Genomic DNA, 16,994 nt, shown 5'->3' with positions numbered 1-16,994 from the left:
TGCTGTACCGGTACCTCTTGTATACAGCCTCTCTAATGCTATTTTACTGCTGCTTTTTAATTATTTGCTATTTGTATTTTTACTTATCTATTTTTTTACATTTAACACAGATTTTTCTTAAAACCGCACTGTTGGTTTTAAGGGCCTGTAAGTAAGCATTTCACTGTAAGGTCTACACCTGTTGTATTCGGCGCATTAAATAGGATTTGATTTAACCGCCACAGTAGCTTTCCATAGCCCCATACACACTGCGGCGCATTCTGTCTATTGTGCTGACACATATTTTACACATATTTTTTTTGGCGCCAAACTGTCACTCAGTCATTGTAACTTTTTTGCTATTTTTATATAGTGACTTAAAATGAAACTGATTTGGCTAAAGTTTGAACTGAGGGGACTAAGCCCCCTTTAGTGCCCTCGTGGAGCCAGGTACACTTGTGGATAACCTAGTTTTGCTGATTTTTGACAAAATCCCTAGGTAAGCATATTGGAAAATAATTAAAATTAATAATTAAAATTATTTCAAAATAATACAAGAAAAAGTGTATTAGACATACATAGAGAAGCAAGACATGTATATAAATATAAACTGTTTTATTCAGATATTTTTACAATATAAAGTGTGATAGAGTGATCATTATAATACAGCCTGTGTGTTGAAGGAGAACTAATTCATGTTTTCTCTTAAGAGGCTACCTGCCCCTAAGCACACATGCACACTCACGATCATGTTCAAGCATGCACATACACAGGCAGGTATGGCACATGCACGCTCACACACACACACACAATATTCAGTTGCATTACACTGTAGAGAACTATTACAAGGTAAAACATACAGCAATATCAAAATACAGTAGTCTCAATTCCATCAATACAGAGTAAGAAATGTTCAGCAAAATATTCTGAATATCAACCTCTATAAAACAAATATTCTCTTTGAAAATGTACAGTACATCTTAAAAATTCTCGAACCTGTCTAGTATGAAACACTTTATCTCTCCCCTCTTCCCTCCCTCTCCCTCCCTTCCTCCACCGTTCCTGCCTCTCTTATTTTCCTGGCCTCCTTCTCTACCTCCTCTGCTTTCCTCTTCTCCTCTCTCTCCGTTTCCATCAACCAGGGCCCACCCAGGTAGCTGAGGATCTCGTCAGGGCCTCCTCGAAGCCTGGGCTGTGGGTTAAGCAGCTCCCTGAAGAGAGACATCACCAGTGGGCTGAAGCCTTCAAACTGTGGGGCCACAGGGTTCGACTTCTGATTCTTCTCCAGGCTCAGGATATTGTCCTTTTCCCTTTCACCTTCGCACCAAATTACTTCTTCCTCCCCTCTCAGTCCCTCGCTCCTTTCCTCCCTCTCCGCCTCGCGGTCGTACCACTCCTTGTACCTCCGGTAGGCGGGGTCGCTGTGGGTGGTCTCTTCCCAGGGAAAGCATCCCGTCAGCAGGCAGTAGACCAGCACGCCCAGGGACCAGCTGTCTATAGTGGTCTCCACTGTGATCCAAATGTTCTCCTCCTCCTCTCCATCCTCCTCTCTCTGCTCTCTCACTTTCTCAGACTCTTTGGCCTGCTCCACCTCAGGCGTGCAGAAGGGCGAGTCGTACCAGACGGCGCGGACGGTACAGCCAGTGGGGCGGGCCAGGCCAAAGTCACCCAGTTTGACCCAGCGACAGGCGCGGTCACACAGGAAGATGTTCTCTGGTTTGATGTCTCGGTGGACGAAGCCCATGGAGTGGAGGTATGAGACGGCACCACTCAGCTGAGACATCACTCTCTGGACACACTCTTCATCTACACCCACCTGGAGACAGAGAGAGAGATAGAGGGAGAAAGAGAAACAACATTATACTGTATATCATTGTTTCATAGGTCACACAAAAAGCTTTATGTGGGTCACGATGCAAAAATGTTTGGGAACCACTGCTCCATCCTTGTCCCACCCATAGATGCTAAAAGGATCGGGGACAGCAAACACCTTGTCATCTTTCACATTTACAAGTTGGACATTTAGCAGACGCTCTTCTCCAGCGCGACTTACAATTAGTGCATTCATCTGAAGGTACAGTATCTAGGTGAGACAACAACACATCACAATCGTATCAAGGACATTTTCCCTCAACAAAGCACTTACCAGCAAAGTCAGTGCTAGGGTGAAAAGTTATTTAAGATACTCTTCAAAGAGGTAGGGTTTCAGACGTTTTCGAAAAATGGGCATGACTATAGGGGAAAAGTTGTTCCACCATTGGGATGCCAGGACACAGAAGAGCTTTGACTGGGCTGAGCAGGACCTGCCCTCCTGTAGGGGTGGGAGGCCCAAGAGACCAGAGGTGGCAGAATGGAGTGCTCAGGTTGGGATGTAGGGTTTGAACATAGCCTGAAGGTAAGGCGGTGCAGTTCCCCTTGCTGCTCTGTAGGCAAGCACCAGGGTCTTGAAGATGATGCAAGCTTATCATCCACTGTAGGTTACTGGCATAGACCGACACAAACAAAGAGTCACTAGAGGGGATGAGGTGGAGGCTACTGGAGAGACTCCATTGAAGTCTTTATCATGTACTCACTGACAGAGGAAGAGGGCAACTGGGACCAGGGCAATATGGAACAGTAGAGGTGGTGGCAGACAGAGGTCAGACCTCGGCGGAATTGCAATACTGGGTCTGTGTTGTGCACTTAGCTTTAGTGCTTTGACATTGAAATGAAACACCTCTCATGTATGACTGACTCAGAGACTGTAAACAGATGTATGACTGTCTCAGAGACTGTAAACAGATGTATGACTGACTCAGAGACTGTAAACAGATGTATGACTGACTCAGAGACTGTAAACAGATGTATGACTGTCTCAGAGACTGTAAACAGATGTATGACTGACTCAGAGACTGTAAACAGATGTATGACTGACTCAGAGACTGTAAACAGATGTATGACTGACTCAGAGACTGTAAACAGATGTATGACTGACTCAGAGACTGTAAACAGATGTATGACTGACTCAGAGACTAAACAGATGTATAACTGACTCAGAGACTGTAAACAGATGTATGACTGACTCAGAGACTGTAAACAGATGTATGACTCTAACTGACCTCTGACACGATGACACTGTAGAGGTCTCCATAGAGACCAGCCTGCTGGGCGAAGACGTAGTAGCAGGGGGTGGAGAAGAAGATACCCAGGGCCCGGGTGAGAGAGGGATGAGTGCAATAAGAGAGGGAGAGGTTGTATTCACGCAGGAAAGAGAAGAGGGATGTGGACTGGCGGGGGAAGAACTTCAGAGCCATGGGAGTGCCTGATGGAGAGGAGGAGAGGCCCCAGAAATTATTTAGACATTCAAATCAAATGTTGCACCAAAACATCAATAGATCAATTATAGAGTAAATCATGTTGTCATCACTGTGACCACATTGATAACATAAAAACATCCTGGCAGATTTCATATAGCCCCGGGGATGTCTAAATTACTTCCCTATTCCCTGGGGTTTAGATAGAGGAAACCCAATGACTGTTTATGAATGGACAAAGCCATCGATCACGTGACAAAGTTTTTTATTTACGCAAAGATTCACCACGAAGATTGACAATTTTCCATTCACTATCATGGGGATCCCATTTTTTGCTAACAATGCCTGCAGCAATGCAGTCGGCCTTGAACTTCCGGGGTTTCAGGGTTGCGGAGAACTGATAAAAAAAACTAAGAATTTACATTGCCTGCAAAAATATTGTAATCAGATTGTAGATATTTTGAAAAACTAGATGATTACTTCTTGGATTACTTTTCAATTCAGAAAGGATGCTTGCGAAAAAATACATTATGACACCTTTCTGTTTTGTCAATGACATTCAATTCAACATTGAAAAAAGGTGTACGTTTAAGTTTGTTCCACCCAATGAGTGTGACCACAAGTCAGAGACCTCTATGATGACACCAAATACGTTTTATGGATAGTTTTTGTCTTCTTTTGATGCCTCTTTAGGGGAAAGTAATCAGATTACTGAGTTTGGGTAATCCAAAAGTTACTGATTACAATTTTGGACAGGTAACTAGTAACTGTTACGTATAACATTTAGAAAGTAACCCATCCAACCCTGAGGAAACCCCACAGCAACTCTATCCCCAAGAATGTAGTAAAGCACTTCATAGCAGCAACACTCATGCTAACGGTTAAGTTGACACTATTTAAAGACACCTCTACCCTCACGTTGGACAAATAACCGCTCACTGTTCACATGTTTTATCCTCTGAACTGTAACCCCAGGCCCCTTCAGAGCCATATTTCACTAGAACCAGAAATCACATTTCATTTGTCACATGCGCCGAAGAGCAGCAGTAAAAAATAACAATATATACAGGGAGGTGCCGGTACTGTCACAACATCCACAGAAGGGGGCGCCTCTCCTCGGTCGAGCGGCGCTCGGCGGTCGTCGTCGCCGGCCTACTAGCTGCCACGATCTGTGTTTCAGTGTCTATTAGTTATGTCTGGTTTTTGTTTGCACCTGTTTTGTGTTTTGTCATTAGTGGAGGGGTTATTTAGTCTGTCTGTGTTTAGCTAGGATTTTGTGCGGGATTGTTCGTTGTTACGTGTGGTGTTACTTTTATTATCTAGGCATTAGGGTTGCCGGGCTGCGCCCCGTCTGCCTTTTGAACGGAGCTTCTTTTTGTCCATTTTTCTGACTGTTATGCTCCCAGCCGTATGTGAAACTTACCCGTGGATTTATTAAATTAAGATTGTTCCAACGGACCTCAGTCTCCTGCGTTTGACTCACTCCTTAAACTGTTCATTCCGCTCGTGACAGAATCCCGCACCACTTATGGAGTCAGCAGGGACAGGAACATTGTCAATGGAGGAACAAGTCAGCCAACATGCCAGTCTCCTCCAGCGACTGGGCACGGCCATGGACCAGGTGCTGACCCGACTGGAGAGCTGGGAGCGAGTCGCTCCATCACCCCCACCAGGACCAATTCATCGCCCTGCGCCCCTACCGAATCCAACCGAACCCAGTACAAGCGGGATACGGATAATGGCTCCCAGGGAGTTCGATGGGACGGCCGCTGGGTGCAAGGGGTTTTTGCTCCAGTTGGACCTGTACCTGGCGACCGTCCGGCCCTCTTCCTCCGATGAAGAGAGGGTGAGCGTCCTCGTCTCGTGCCTCACGGGTAGAGCCCTGGAATGGGCCAACGCCGTCTGGGAGGGCCCAGACTCAGCAAAGGACAACTACCCAGAGTTCGCTCGCCGCTTCCGGGCGGTATTCGATCATCCCCCGGAGGGCAAGGCGGCGGGCGAGCGATTATTTCATCTGAGGCAGGAGACGAGGAGCGCTCAGGACTTTGCGCTGGAGTTTCGGACTCTAGCCGCCGGATCGGGGTGGAATGAGCGGGCCCTGATTGACCACTACAGGTGTAGTCTACGTGAGGACGTCCGCCGGGAACTGGCTTGCCGGGACCATACCATCACTCTGGACCAGTTGATTGATTTGTCCATCAGGCTGGACAACCTGCTAACTGCCCGGGGACGTTCCGATCGGGGCCTATTCATTCCACCTCCCATCCCTCCTGCTCCAACGCCCATGGAGCTTGGAGGGACCGCTGCTAGGAGGACCGGAGGGGGGGGGGGGCCTCTCCTGCACCCACTGTGGCCGTAGAGGACACACTGCGGACCGGTGCTGGAGAGGTTCTCCCAGGAACTCAGAGGGCAGGCAGAGCACTCCATCGACCCCCCAGGTGAGTCCGCACCAGTCTCACCCAGACCCCCCTGTCGACCACATGTATGTCTCTGTTTTCTTCCCTGGTTTTTCCCCTCACTCCCAGTATAAGGCACTAGTCGATTCAGGCGCAGCTGGGAGTTTCATGGACCGAAGTGTTGCTGATAAGTTAGGGATCCCCCTGGTTAAACTGGACAAACCCTTCCCCGTGCACGCGTTAGATAGTCGACCACTAGGGTCTGGCCAAGTGAGGGAGGAAACAGTGCCACTGGTCATGGTAACGCAGGGGGGTCATGAGGAACGTATCAGCCTGTTCCTTATTGATTCCCCGGCGTTTCCGGTGGTGCTGGGACTTCCCTGGCTAGCCTCTCACAATCCTCTGATTTCGTGGGGGCAGAGGGCTCTTAAGGGGTGGTCGAGGGAGTGCTCAGGTAGGTGTATAGGAGTTTCCATCGGTGCAACCACGGTGGAGAGTCCAGACCAAGTCTCCACTGTACACATTCCCTCTGAATATGCCGATTTGGCTATCGCCTTCAGTAAAATGAAGGCGACTCAATTACCACCCCATCGACAAGGGGATTGTGTGATAAACCTCCAGGCTGGCGCGGCCCTTCCTAAAAGTCACGTGTATCCTCTGTCGCAGGAGGAGACAGTGGCAATGGAGACATACGTCACTGAATCCTTGAGACAGGGATACATTCGGCCATCTAAATCACCCGTCTCCTCGAGTTTCTTTTTTGTGAAGAAGAAGGGGGGAGGCCTGCGCCCGTGCATTGACTATAGAGGTCTAAATTCTATCACAGTGGGGTTCAGTTACCCACTACCTCTCATTGCTACGGCCGTGGAGTCATTTCACGGGGCGCGCTTTTTCACCAAATTAGATCTCAGGAGCGCTTATAACTTGGTGCGTATCCGAGATGGAGACGAGTGGAAGACCGCATTTAGTACCACATCGGGCCATTATGAGTACCTCGTCATGCCATATGGGTTAAAGAATGCTCCCGCTGTCTTCCAATCCTTTGTGGACGAGGTTCTCAGGGACATGCTCGGGCAGGGGGTGGTGGTGTACATTGATGACATCTTGATCTACTCCGCCACTCGCGCCGCGCATGTGGCTCTGGTGCGTAAAGTGCTTGGGCGGCTGCTGGAGCATGACCTATACGTCAAGGCTGAGAAATGTGAGTTCTTCCAACAAGCCGTTTCTTTTCTGGGATATCGCATTTCCACCACAGGGGTGGTGATGGAAGATGACCGCGTTACGGCTATGCGTAATTGGCCGACCCCTACCACTGTGAAGGAGGTGCAGCGGTTCTTGGGGTTCGCCAATTATTACCGGAGGTTTATCCGGGGTTTTGGCCAAGTGGCAGCTCCCATTACCTCACTGATGAAGGGGGGTCCGGTGCAATTGCGGTGGTCGGCAGAGGCGGACAGAGCCTTCCGTCGTCTGAAGGTTCTGTTTACCAACGCTCCGGTGCTGGCGCATCCGGATCCCTCTTTGCCATTCATAGTGGAGTTGGACGCGTCCGAGGCTGGGGTGGGAGCTGTGCTTTCGCAGCGTTCGGGCGCTCCTCCGAAGCTCCGCCCCTGCGCTTTCTTTTCTAAGAAGTTGAGCCCGGCGGAGCGCAACTATGATGTGGGGGACAGGGAGTTGTTAGCCGTGGTCAAGGCTTTGACAGTGTGGAGACATTGGCTTGAGGGGGCACGTCATCCTTTTCTCATCTGGACCGACCACCGTAACCTGGAGTACATCCGGGCAGCGAGGAGACTTAATCCTCGTCAAGCCAGGTGGGCCATGTTCTTTATGAGGTTTCAGTTCACCCTTTCGTACATCCCGGGTTCTCGGAACCGGAAGGCCGACGCACTGTCACATCTCTACGACACCGAGGAGCGGACCATCGATCCCACTCCCATACTCCCTGCGTCCTGTCTGGTGGCGCCGGTGGTGTGGGAGGTGGATGCGGACATCGAGCGGGCGGGTCGGCTCGAATCCACTCCACCTCAATGTCCCGCGGGTCGGAAGTTCGTTCCGCTGGGTGTTCGCGATCGTTTGATCCGATGGGCCCATACTCTACCCTCCTCGGGTCACCCTGGGGTGGAACGGACAGTGCGAGGCCTGAGGGGGAAGTACTGGTGGCCCACCTTGGTAGAGGATGTAACACACTATGTCTCTTCCTGTTCGGTGTGCGCCCAGTGTAAGGCTCCTAGGCACCTGCCTCGAGGGAAATGACAGCCCCTCCCCGTTCCACAACGACCTTGGTCTCACCTCTAGGTGGATTTCCTTACGGATCTCCCGCCATCTCAGGGAAATACTACGATCCTGGTTGTTGTGGATCGGTTCTCGAAGTCCTGCCGTCTGATTCCATTGCCCGGTCTTCCTACGGCCCTACAGACCGCGGAGGCCCTATTCACCCACGTCTTCCGGCACTACGGGGTGCCCGAGGATATCGTATCTGATCGGGGTCCCCAGTTCACGTCCAGGGTGTGGAGGTCGTTTATGGAGAGGCTGGGGGTCTCGGTCAGCCTGACCTCGGGTTTCTACCCTGAGAGTAATGGGCAGGTAGAGCGCATTAACCAGGATGTAGGCAGGTTCCTGCGGTCATATTGCCAGGACCGGCCAGGGGAGTGGGCGCGGTTCGTACCCTGGGCCGAGATGGCCCAGAATTCTCAGCGCCACTCCTCTACTAACCTGTCACCCTTCCAGGTCGTGTTGGGGTATCAGCCGGTCCTGGTGCCATGGCAACAGAGCCAGACAGAGGCTCCTGCGGTGGAGGAATGGGTCCAGCGCTCTAGGGAGACCTGGCAGGCGGTCCAGGAGTGTATAAAGAAGGCTGGAGAACGACACAAAGAGAGCGCTGACCGCCACCGCAGTGAAGCCCCCGTGTTTAACCCGGGGGATAGAGTCTGGCTCTCAACCCGGAACCTGCCCCTCCGCCTGCCCTGCCGGAAGCTGGGTCCGCGATTTGTGGGGCCATTCAAAGTCCTGAGGAGAATAAACGAGGTGTGTTATAGGTTACAACTTCCTACATATTACCGTATTAACCCCTCGTTTCATGTGTCTCTCCTCAGGCCGGTGGTAGCTGGTCCGCTGCAGGACGCTGAGGTGCGGGAGGCCCCCCCGCCCCCCCTGGACATCGGAGGGGCCCCGGCGTACACAGTCCGGGCCATCTTGGACTCCCGACGTCGGGTGGGGGGCCTGCAGTACCTCGTGGACTGGGAGGGGTACGGTCCGGAGGAGAGGTGCTGGGTCCCGGCAAGGGACATTCTGGATCCAGCCATGTTGCGGAATTTCCACAACCTCCGCCCGGATCGCCCAGCGCCTCGCCCTCCGGGTCGTCCTCGAGGCCGGTGTCGGCGCGCTGCGGGACCCGCGCGTCAGGGGAGGGGTACTGTCACAACATCCACAGAAGGGGGCGCCTCTCCTCGGTCGAGCGGCGCTCGGCGGTCGTCGTCGCCGGCCTACTAGCTGCCACCGATCTGTGTTTCAGTGTCTATTAGTTATGTCTGGTTTTTGTTTGCACCTGTTTTGTGTTTTGTCATTAGTGGGGGGGTTATTTAGTCTGTCTGTGTTTAGCTAGGATTTTGTGCGGGATTGTTCGTTGTTACGTGTGGTGTTACTTTTATTATCTAGGCATTAGGGTTGCCGGGCTGCGCCCCGTCTGCCTTTTGAACGGAGCTTCTTTTTGTCCATTTTTCTGACTGTTATGCTCCCAGCCGTATGTGAAACTTACCTGTGGATTTATTAAATTAAGATTGTTCCAACGGACCTCAGTCTCCTGCGTTTGACTCACTCCTTAAACTGTTCATTCCGCTCGTGACAGGTACAGAGTCAATGTGCAGGGGCACCGGTTAGTTGAGGTAGTATGTACATGTAGGTAGAGTTATTAAAGTGACTATGCATAGATGACAACAGAGAGTAGCAGTGGTGTGGAGAGGGGAAAGGGGGGGGGGGGCAATGCAAATAGTCTGGGTAGCCATTTGATTAGATGTTCAGGAGTCTTACGGCTTGGGGGTAGAAGCAGTTTAGAAGCCTCATGGACCTAGACTTGGCGCTCCGGTACCACTTGCCGTGCGGTAGCAGAGAGAACAGTCTATGACTTGGGTGGCCGGAATCTTTGACAATGTTTTACCTTTATAACAAGCCTTTATAGGTGTGTAGTGGACACTAACAAGTTTCAAGTTTTATTAGCCGTATGTACGGGATACACATGGTACATACCGTCTAGCTAAATGCTTACTGCCAGGTTCATTCTCGACAATGCAACAACAATGAGAAATTATAAAAGATAAGAATACTAACATAAAGTAAGTGGCTCAGTAGAACAGAATAAATGTTTTAGCATAAGTATAATACAGGAAGGCATCATTTATAACGCCTGCCCACCCCGTAACTCTCCAGGACCATGGTCAGGGACCACCACAGTGACCTCTGGTGCTTTACTGACCTCTCTTCTTGTGGACGGCCAGCATGACCTTGCCGTAGGATCCCTCTCCCAGCAGCTTGACCATCTGGAAGTGGTCGGAGGTCTCCAGAGTGGACATGGACTGGGCTGAGAGGAAACATAACTCGTCCAGTTCCTGAGCTGCAGCCTGACAGAGAAAACAAGGAAACATGGTCAAATAGGGAGAACATTTTTCTAAGGAGTTGATGTTTCATTGCCAATGTCTTGTTACACTAGCAGGAATTGACTAGGCTTGTAGGCTACCGCGCTGCATGGTGAATAACCAACCAACACTGAAAATGGTCAACGAGCAGTGGGAATAAATACTAAGCACTTTATGACAAATGCAATATAAATACATTTTGATTTATCAATTGAATGATTGATTGATCAACTTGCTGATACATGTATGCTTGGGCAGATATGGTTTAGTGTCACTATAAGATGTACTGTTACAGGATGTCCATTGACCTCGGGGATTACCATAAAATGTACTGTTACAGGATGTCCAGCGACCTCGGGGATTACCATAAAATGTACTGTTACAGGATGTCCAGCGACCTCGGGGATTACCATAAAATGTACTGTTACAGGATGTCCAGCGACCTCGGGGATTACCATAAAATGTACTGTTACAGGATGTCCAGCGACCTCGGGGATTACCATAAAATGTACTGTTACAGGATGTCCAGCGACCTCGGGGATTACCATAAAATGTACTGTTACAGAATGTCCAGCGACCTCGGGGATTACCATAAAATGTACTGTTACAGGATGTCCAGCGACCTCGGGGATTACCATAAAATGTACTGTTACAGGATGTCCAGCGACCTCGGGGATTACCATAAAATGTGAGAAAATTATGAGATGAGAGATCGGATGGATATTACATTGGAGCAACCAGAACATGCTGTATGTACATACCTACTGTCCCCTCAGTCCCCTGTGTCTATCATATCATCAGTATGACCCCCTATATACAGTTGAAGTCGGAAGTTTACATACACCTTAGCCAAATACATTTAAACTCAGTTTTTCACAATTCCTGACGTGAAATGTCAGAATAATAGCAGAGAGAATGATTTATTTCAGCTTTTATTTCTTTCATCACATTCCCAGTGGGTCAGAAATGTAACATACACTCAATTAGTATTTGGTAGCATTGCCTTTAAATTGTTTAACTTGGGTCAAACGTTTCGGGTAGCCTTCCCACAATAAGTTGGGTGAATTTTGGCCCATTCCTCCTGACAGAGCTGATGTAACTGAGTCAGGTTTGCAGGCTTCCTTGCTCGCACATGCTTTTTCAGTTCTGCCCACAAGTTTTCTATGGGATTGAGGTCAGCGCTTTGTGATGGCCACACAAATACCTTGACTTTGTTTTCCTTAAGCCATTTTGCTACAATTTTGGAAGTATGCTTTGGGTCATTGTCCATTTGGAAGACCCATTTGCGACCAAGCTTAACATAATTTCCCTGCCTCATGATGCCATCTATTTTGTGAAGTGCACCAGTCCCTCCTGCAGCAAAGCACCCTCACAACATGACGCTGCCACCCCCTTGCTTCACGGTTGGGATGGTGTTCTTCGGCTTGCAAGCCTCCCCTTTTTTCCTCCAAACATAACGATGGTCATTATGGCCAAACAGTTCTAGTTTTGTTTCATCAGACCAGAGGACATTTCTCCAAAAAGTACAATCTTTGTCCCCATGTGCAGTTGCAAAACGTAGTCTGGCTTTTTTATGGCGGTTTGGAGCAGTGGCTTCTTCCTTGCTGAGCGGCCTTTCAGGTTATGTCGATATAGGACTTGTTTTACTGTGGATATAGCTACTTTTGTACCTGTTTTCTCCAGCATCTTCACAAGGTCTTTTGCTGTTGTTCTGGGATTGATTTGCGCTTTTCCCACCAAAGTACATTAATCTCTAGGAGACAGAACATGTCTCCTTCCTGAGCGGTATGATGGCTGTGTGGTCCAATGGTCCAATTTATACTTGCGCACGTTTGTTTGTACAGATGAACGTGGTACCTTCAGGCGTTTGAAAATTGCTCCCAAAGGAGAACCAAACTTGTGGAGGTCTACAATTGTTTTTCAGAGGTCTTGGCTGATTTCTTTTGATTTTCCCATGATGTCAAGCAAAATGGCACTGAGTTTGAAGGTAGGCCTTGAAATACATCCACAGGTACACCTCCAATTAACTCAAATAATGTCAATTAGCCTATCAGAAGCTTCTAAAGCGATGACATGCTTTTCTGGAATTTTACAAGCTGTTTAAAGGTACAGTCAACTTAGTGTATGTAAACGTCTGACCCACTGGAATTGTGATACAGTGAATTATAAGTGAAATAATCTGTCTGTAAACAATTGTTGGAAAAATTACTTGTGTCATGCACAAAGTAGATGTCCTAACCGACTTGCCAAAACTATAGTTTGTTAACAAGAAATTTGTGGAGTGGTTGAAAAACAAGTTTTAATGACTACAACCGAAGTGTATGTAAACTTCTGTCTTCAACTGTACAGCTGCTGATCTCGTTAAAATAGGATCCCATCCCGCCTATAGTAACACCCCAGCAAATGACTCAGGGATGTAGAGACTGTTTGCGTAACACAGTGGATGAAGCTATAATAACACCATGATATATTTATATGTTCGACCTTGCACATATATTTGTTGCATAATAGAGCATCAAAATGTCAAATATGGGGTGCTTACAAGTGTACAGTGTGAAATGGAAATGTGTTTTTTGCATATCCCACTCACCCTGAGAGAGTGGGATTACGGCCAGGCATCAGCCGTTATTGACGGTGACCCTGGTGCAATTGTTTCGACAGATTTTCCACCTGTCGGATCGGGGATTTGAACTAGCAACCTTTCGTTTACGGCCCACAGCTCTAACTACTGTAATCACTTGAGTTGGGAGTAACATACTTATGGACGTAACTGACAATAGACTTGATTTACTAAGCATTCGCAAAGGTCAGGAGTTTGCACCTGCTACATTACAGAGAGAAATAAAGACAATAATACGGTCCTAGGACAAATGTAAAAAAACAGCAGTTACATGTTTTAAGTTTCACCTGCAAAATCTTCCATCTGATGAAACGCTCAGTTAATCTATCGGCGAGTTGGCTTTGAGTAGGTGGACTTTTATTTTAATGGACTATCTGAACTATCTGTGTCTTGTCACACAACAACGCCAAACATTTGATATGAAGCCAAGAATACGCCAACAGGGTCCAACCAGTCTGAATATGCTGCTGCTGGGCACGCTGGAGAAGACATTTCTAAAATAAATGACAAACTCTATTTCTTGAATTGCACTTTTGGTTAAGGGCTTGTAAGTAAGCATTTCACGGTAAGGTTGTATTTGGCGCATGTGACAAATACATTTTGATTTTTGGGTCAAAGGTCATTATTTTCCTCAACCCAATTTGATCTGAAAGCACTGAAAATATTAACTCCTTTGGATCATAATCAGGAATGGGATCATTTTCATGTCAATTCAGAGAATGAATTGAACGTTGACCAAATTATCTTCAATGAGGACTTTTCAATTGATTGATTGAATTCACTCTTAATTGAAATGAAATTGACCCCCGGCTAGCACTGATCACAATGTCAAATGACGTTTCCCAATTGACACCAATTGGGTAACTTGTTGCTGCAGCAGGTGGAAGACAGTTGCCCCAGGCTCACCCACCTGACATTCACTGTGTCCTTGTATCCTGAGGTGATTATGAATGAATCCCTTATTGGTCAACGAATCCCCCTGTCGATAAGAGCTAGCTGTAATTGAAATACTGGCCTCTATGACAGTATTATGAGCTGTCAGAAGACTATCGCTATTAACTGATTTTAAGACGAGTAAAACCAGTAAAGATATAAACACTGGAAGCTGAAAAGCCTCTCTACTATGTGCTCCTTTCTGGACCTGTGGCCGTGGCAACCACTGACAGCCCCAACTGAACACCCCCATATGAAGACATGTCTATATTACAATGTTACTTCACTATGCAGATAGCAGTGTCAGAGTGATGTTACTGTATTTACAGACCCATAAACATAATGCCGTTGTCCATAGAATGTGACCCCCAAAACAAACTAAATCCAACGCAACATCTGACAGCAGGCTAAATCAAATCAAAAGCAAATCAAAGTTTATTGGTTGCGTAAAGCGTTCAGCAGATGCTATAGTGGGTGCAGTGAAAGGCTTGTATTACTAGCTCCTAACGACGCAGTAAAAATGTCAGACAATACACAAATCATGAATCTACTTGTAAAAACACTGATTCTGTATTTATATGACTATAGTGCAATGTCATATCATCCTCCTGTCGATGTAGTGGGGCGAGGAAGACATTGGCTGTATAAATAAAATCACATAGTTGTCTTTGTGTCTTTATGACTATTTTGCGATGGGATTTCTCTGCAGTTGGTATAGTGGAAATGAAAAAATATGACACACGCCACATTTCATATAATTTGCATAAGGACAACAGCAGCTGAATTTTAAAGAAACGTCCACTTACTGTCATTGTGGAGTTTTTTCAAATGGGAACGTCTGTCTCTGTTCAGCTTATCTGGGTCCTCGTCAGCATCTGAATAGACTTCAACACCCTCCTGACCCTCTGTAGGTCTGCTGTTGGTCTGCTGCTGTTCTGTTCCTAACTATTGTCTTTCACTGGTGATCTACTCTTCAGGAGATCTGTTTTCGCAGCACAAGTGGCTGTTATTGTTACTTTGTCTCTGCAGGTCCATGTGCTGGTAGTTTTATAGCAGACACTGAGGTATATCTACCTTCCTATCCCTCAGGACCTTGGTACTTACCGTGTCTCTCCCTGAGAGACCACCACTCTCTCTCTCCTCCCCTCTCTCTATCCCCCTCCTCCCACTCTCCCGCTCTCCCCCTCCTACCTCCCTCCCTCCCTCTCTCTATGTCCCTAACACACACTCTCTGTCTCCTCCCCTCTCTCTATCCCCCTCCTCCCGCTCTCCCCCTCCTCCCGCTCACCCTCTCTCTCTGTCCCTAACACACACTCTCTCTCTCACTCTAAGTTCCCCCACTTGTTTTTCCAGCAAATATCCATGTACCATAGTTGTAAGGTATTCCAACCCTCTCCCTCTCCCCACGTGTCCTTAGCCCGCTCCCTCTCAGCGTCAATGTTAATGTTCAAAAGTGCCCAATCCGTCAGTCTGTCTGTCTACATTAACCCTGTAACCCATTCGTTGTGTTCCCTCTTACTATCTCTCTCTCTCTCTCTCTCTCTCTCTCTCTCTCTCTCTTACTCCCTCCCTGTCTCTCTCCTCCCATACACAACCACCCCTCCCCATACTCGGTTCTCCTCCCTGTCTTTCTCGCCCTCTCGCTCAGTCTTACTCCGTGAATTCCTTCCACAGTGTTTGGATTCCGTATCTAATCAACAGATGTGGTGGATTAGGATAGTCTGAATGAGCTAACAAGCTGTTTCCACCATCACTGCATCTGATGGAGTTCAGCTTCCAATGACTTCTCCTGCCAATCTGCATGTTGTAGTAAATCCCTATTACCCAACATATCTCTGCTCTCTGATCTCTCCCTCACTCTCTCTCTCCTTCTCTCTCCCTCTCCCTCTCTCTTTCTCTCTCACACACATACACTCCCCCTCTCTCTCTCTCTCTCTCCATCTCTATCTCACACACAGACACTCTCTCTCTCTCCTTCTCTATCTCACACACAGACACTCTCTCTCTCTCCTTCTCTATCTCACACACAGACACTCTCTCTCTCTCCTTCTCTATCTCACACACAGAAACTCTCTCTCTCCATCTCTATCTCACACACAGACACTCTCTCTCTCCTTCTCTATCTCACACATACACTCTCTCTCTCCTTCTCTATCTCACACACAGACACTCTCTCTCTCCATCTCTATCTCACACACAGACACTCTCTCTTTCTCTCTCACACACATACACTCCCTCTCTCTCTTTCTCTCTCTCTCCATCTCTATCTCACACACAGACACACTCTCTCTCTCTCCATCTCTATCTCACACACAGACACTCTCTCTCTCTCCATCTCGATCTCACACACAGACACTCTCTCTCTCCATCTCTATCTCACACACAGACACTCTCTCTCTCCTTCTCTATCTCACACACAGACACTCTCTCTCTCTATCTCACACACAGACACTCTCTCTCTCTCCATCTCGATCTCACACACAGACACTCTCTCTCTCCATCTCTATCTCACACACAGAAACTCTCTCTCTCCTTCTCTATCTCACACACAGACACTCTCTCTCTCCATCTCGATCTCACACACAGACACTCTCTCTCTCCATCTCTATCTCACACACAGACACTCTCTCTCTCCTTCTCTATCTCACACACAGACACTCTCTCTCCATCTCTATCTCACACACAGACACTCTCTCTCTCCTTCTCTATCTCACACACAGACACTCTCTCTCTCCATCTCGATCTCACACACAGACACTCTCTCTCTCCTTCTTTATTTCACATACAGACACTCTCTCTCTCTCTCTCTCTCCTTCTCTATCTCACACACATACACTCTCTCTCGTCTCTCCCTCACTCTCTCTCCTTCTCTGACTCACAAACAGACACTCTCTCTCCTTCTCTATCTCACACACAGACACTATCTCTCTCTCCTCCTCTAATTCACACACAGACACACTCTCTCTCTCCATCTCTATCTCACACACAGACTCTCTCTCTCTCCTTCTCTATTTCACACACAGACACACTCTCTCTCTCCTTCTCTATCTCACACACAGACTCTCTCTCTCTCTCTCTCTCTATCTCACACAGACACTCTCTCCTTCTCTATCTCACACACAGACACTCTCTCTCTCTCTCTCTCTCT

At 47.8% G+C, this 16,994-nt stretch overlaps 1 protein-coding gene across 1 annotated transcript; it reads right to left on the bottom strand.

Moving 5' to 3' along the window:
- Window positions 1–579: 579 nt before the first annotated feature.
- Window positions 580–15,025, bottom strand: LOC106591073 (serine/threonine-protein kinase SBK2). The gene is made up of 4 exons (XM_045699971.2): window positions 14,653–15,025; window positions 10,134–10,278; window positions 3,078–3,280; window positions 580–1,795 (listed from the first exon to the last, which is right to left on the bottom strand). Exons 1-4 carry the CDS (start codon window positions 14,656–14,658, stop codon window positions 995–997), a joined length of 1,155 nt encoding a protein of 384 aa, XP_045555927.1. The 5' UTR covers window positions 14,659–15,025; the 3' UTR covers window positions 580–994.
- Window positions 15,026–16,994: the final 1,969 nt, after the last annotated feature.

The sequence above is a fragment of the Salmo salar genome, chromosome 02 (genome assembly GCF_965601325.2).
Source record: "Salmo salar chromosome 02, fSalSal1, whole genome shotgun sequence".
Classification (NCBI taxonomy): Eukaryota; Metazoa; Chordata; class Actinopteri; order Salmoniformes; family Salmonidae; genus Salmo; species Salmo salar.
The sequence above is the reverse complement of the archived record's forward strand: the minus strand, read 5'-3'. Positions and strand labels throughout refer to the sequence as shown.

Bases quoted from the DNA above. Each gene is read 5' to 3' on its own strand.
- LOC106591073 (XM_045699971.2), bottom strand. The intron at 3,281-10,133 runs GTCAGTAAAGCA...CCTCTCCATCAG, and splicing joins GGCCGTCCACAAGAAGAGAG to GCACTCCCATGGCTCTGAAG. The intron at 1,796-3,077 runs GTCAGTTAGAGT...CTCTGTCTCCAG, and splicing joins ACAGTGTCATCGTGTCAGAG to GTGGGTGTAGATGAAGAGTG.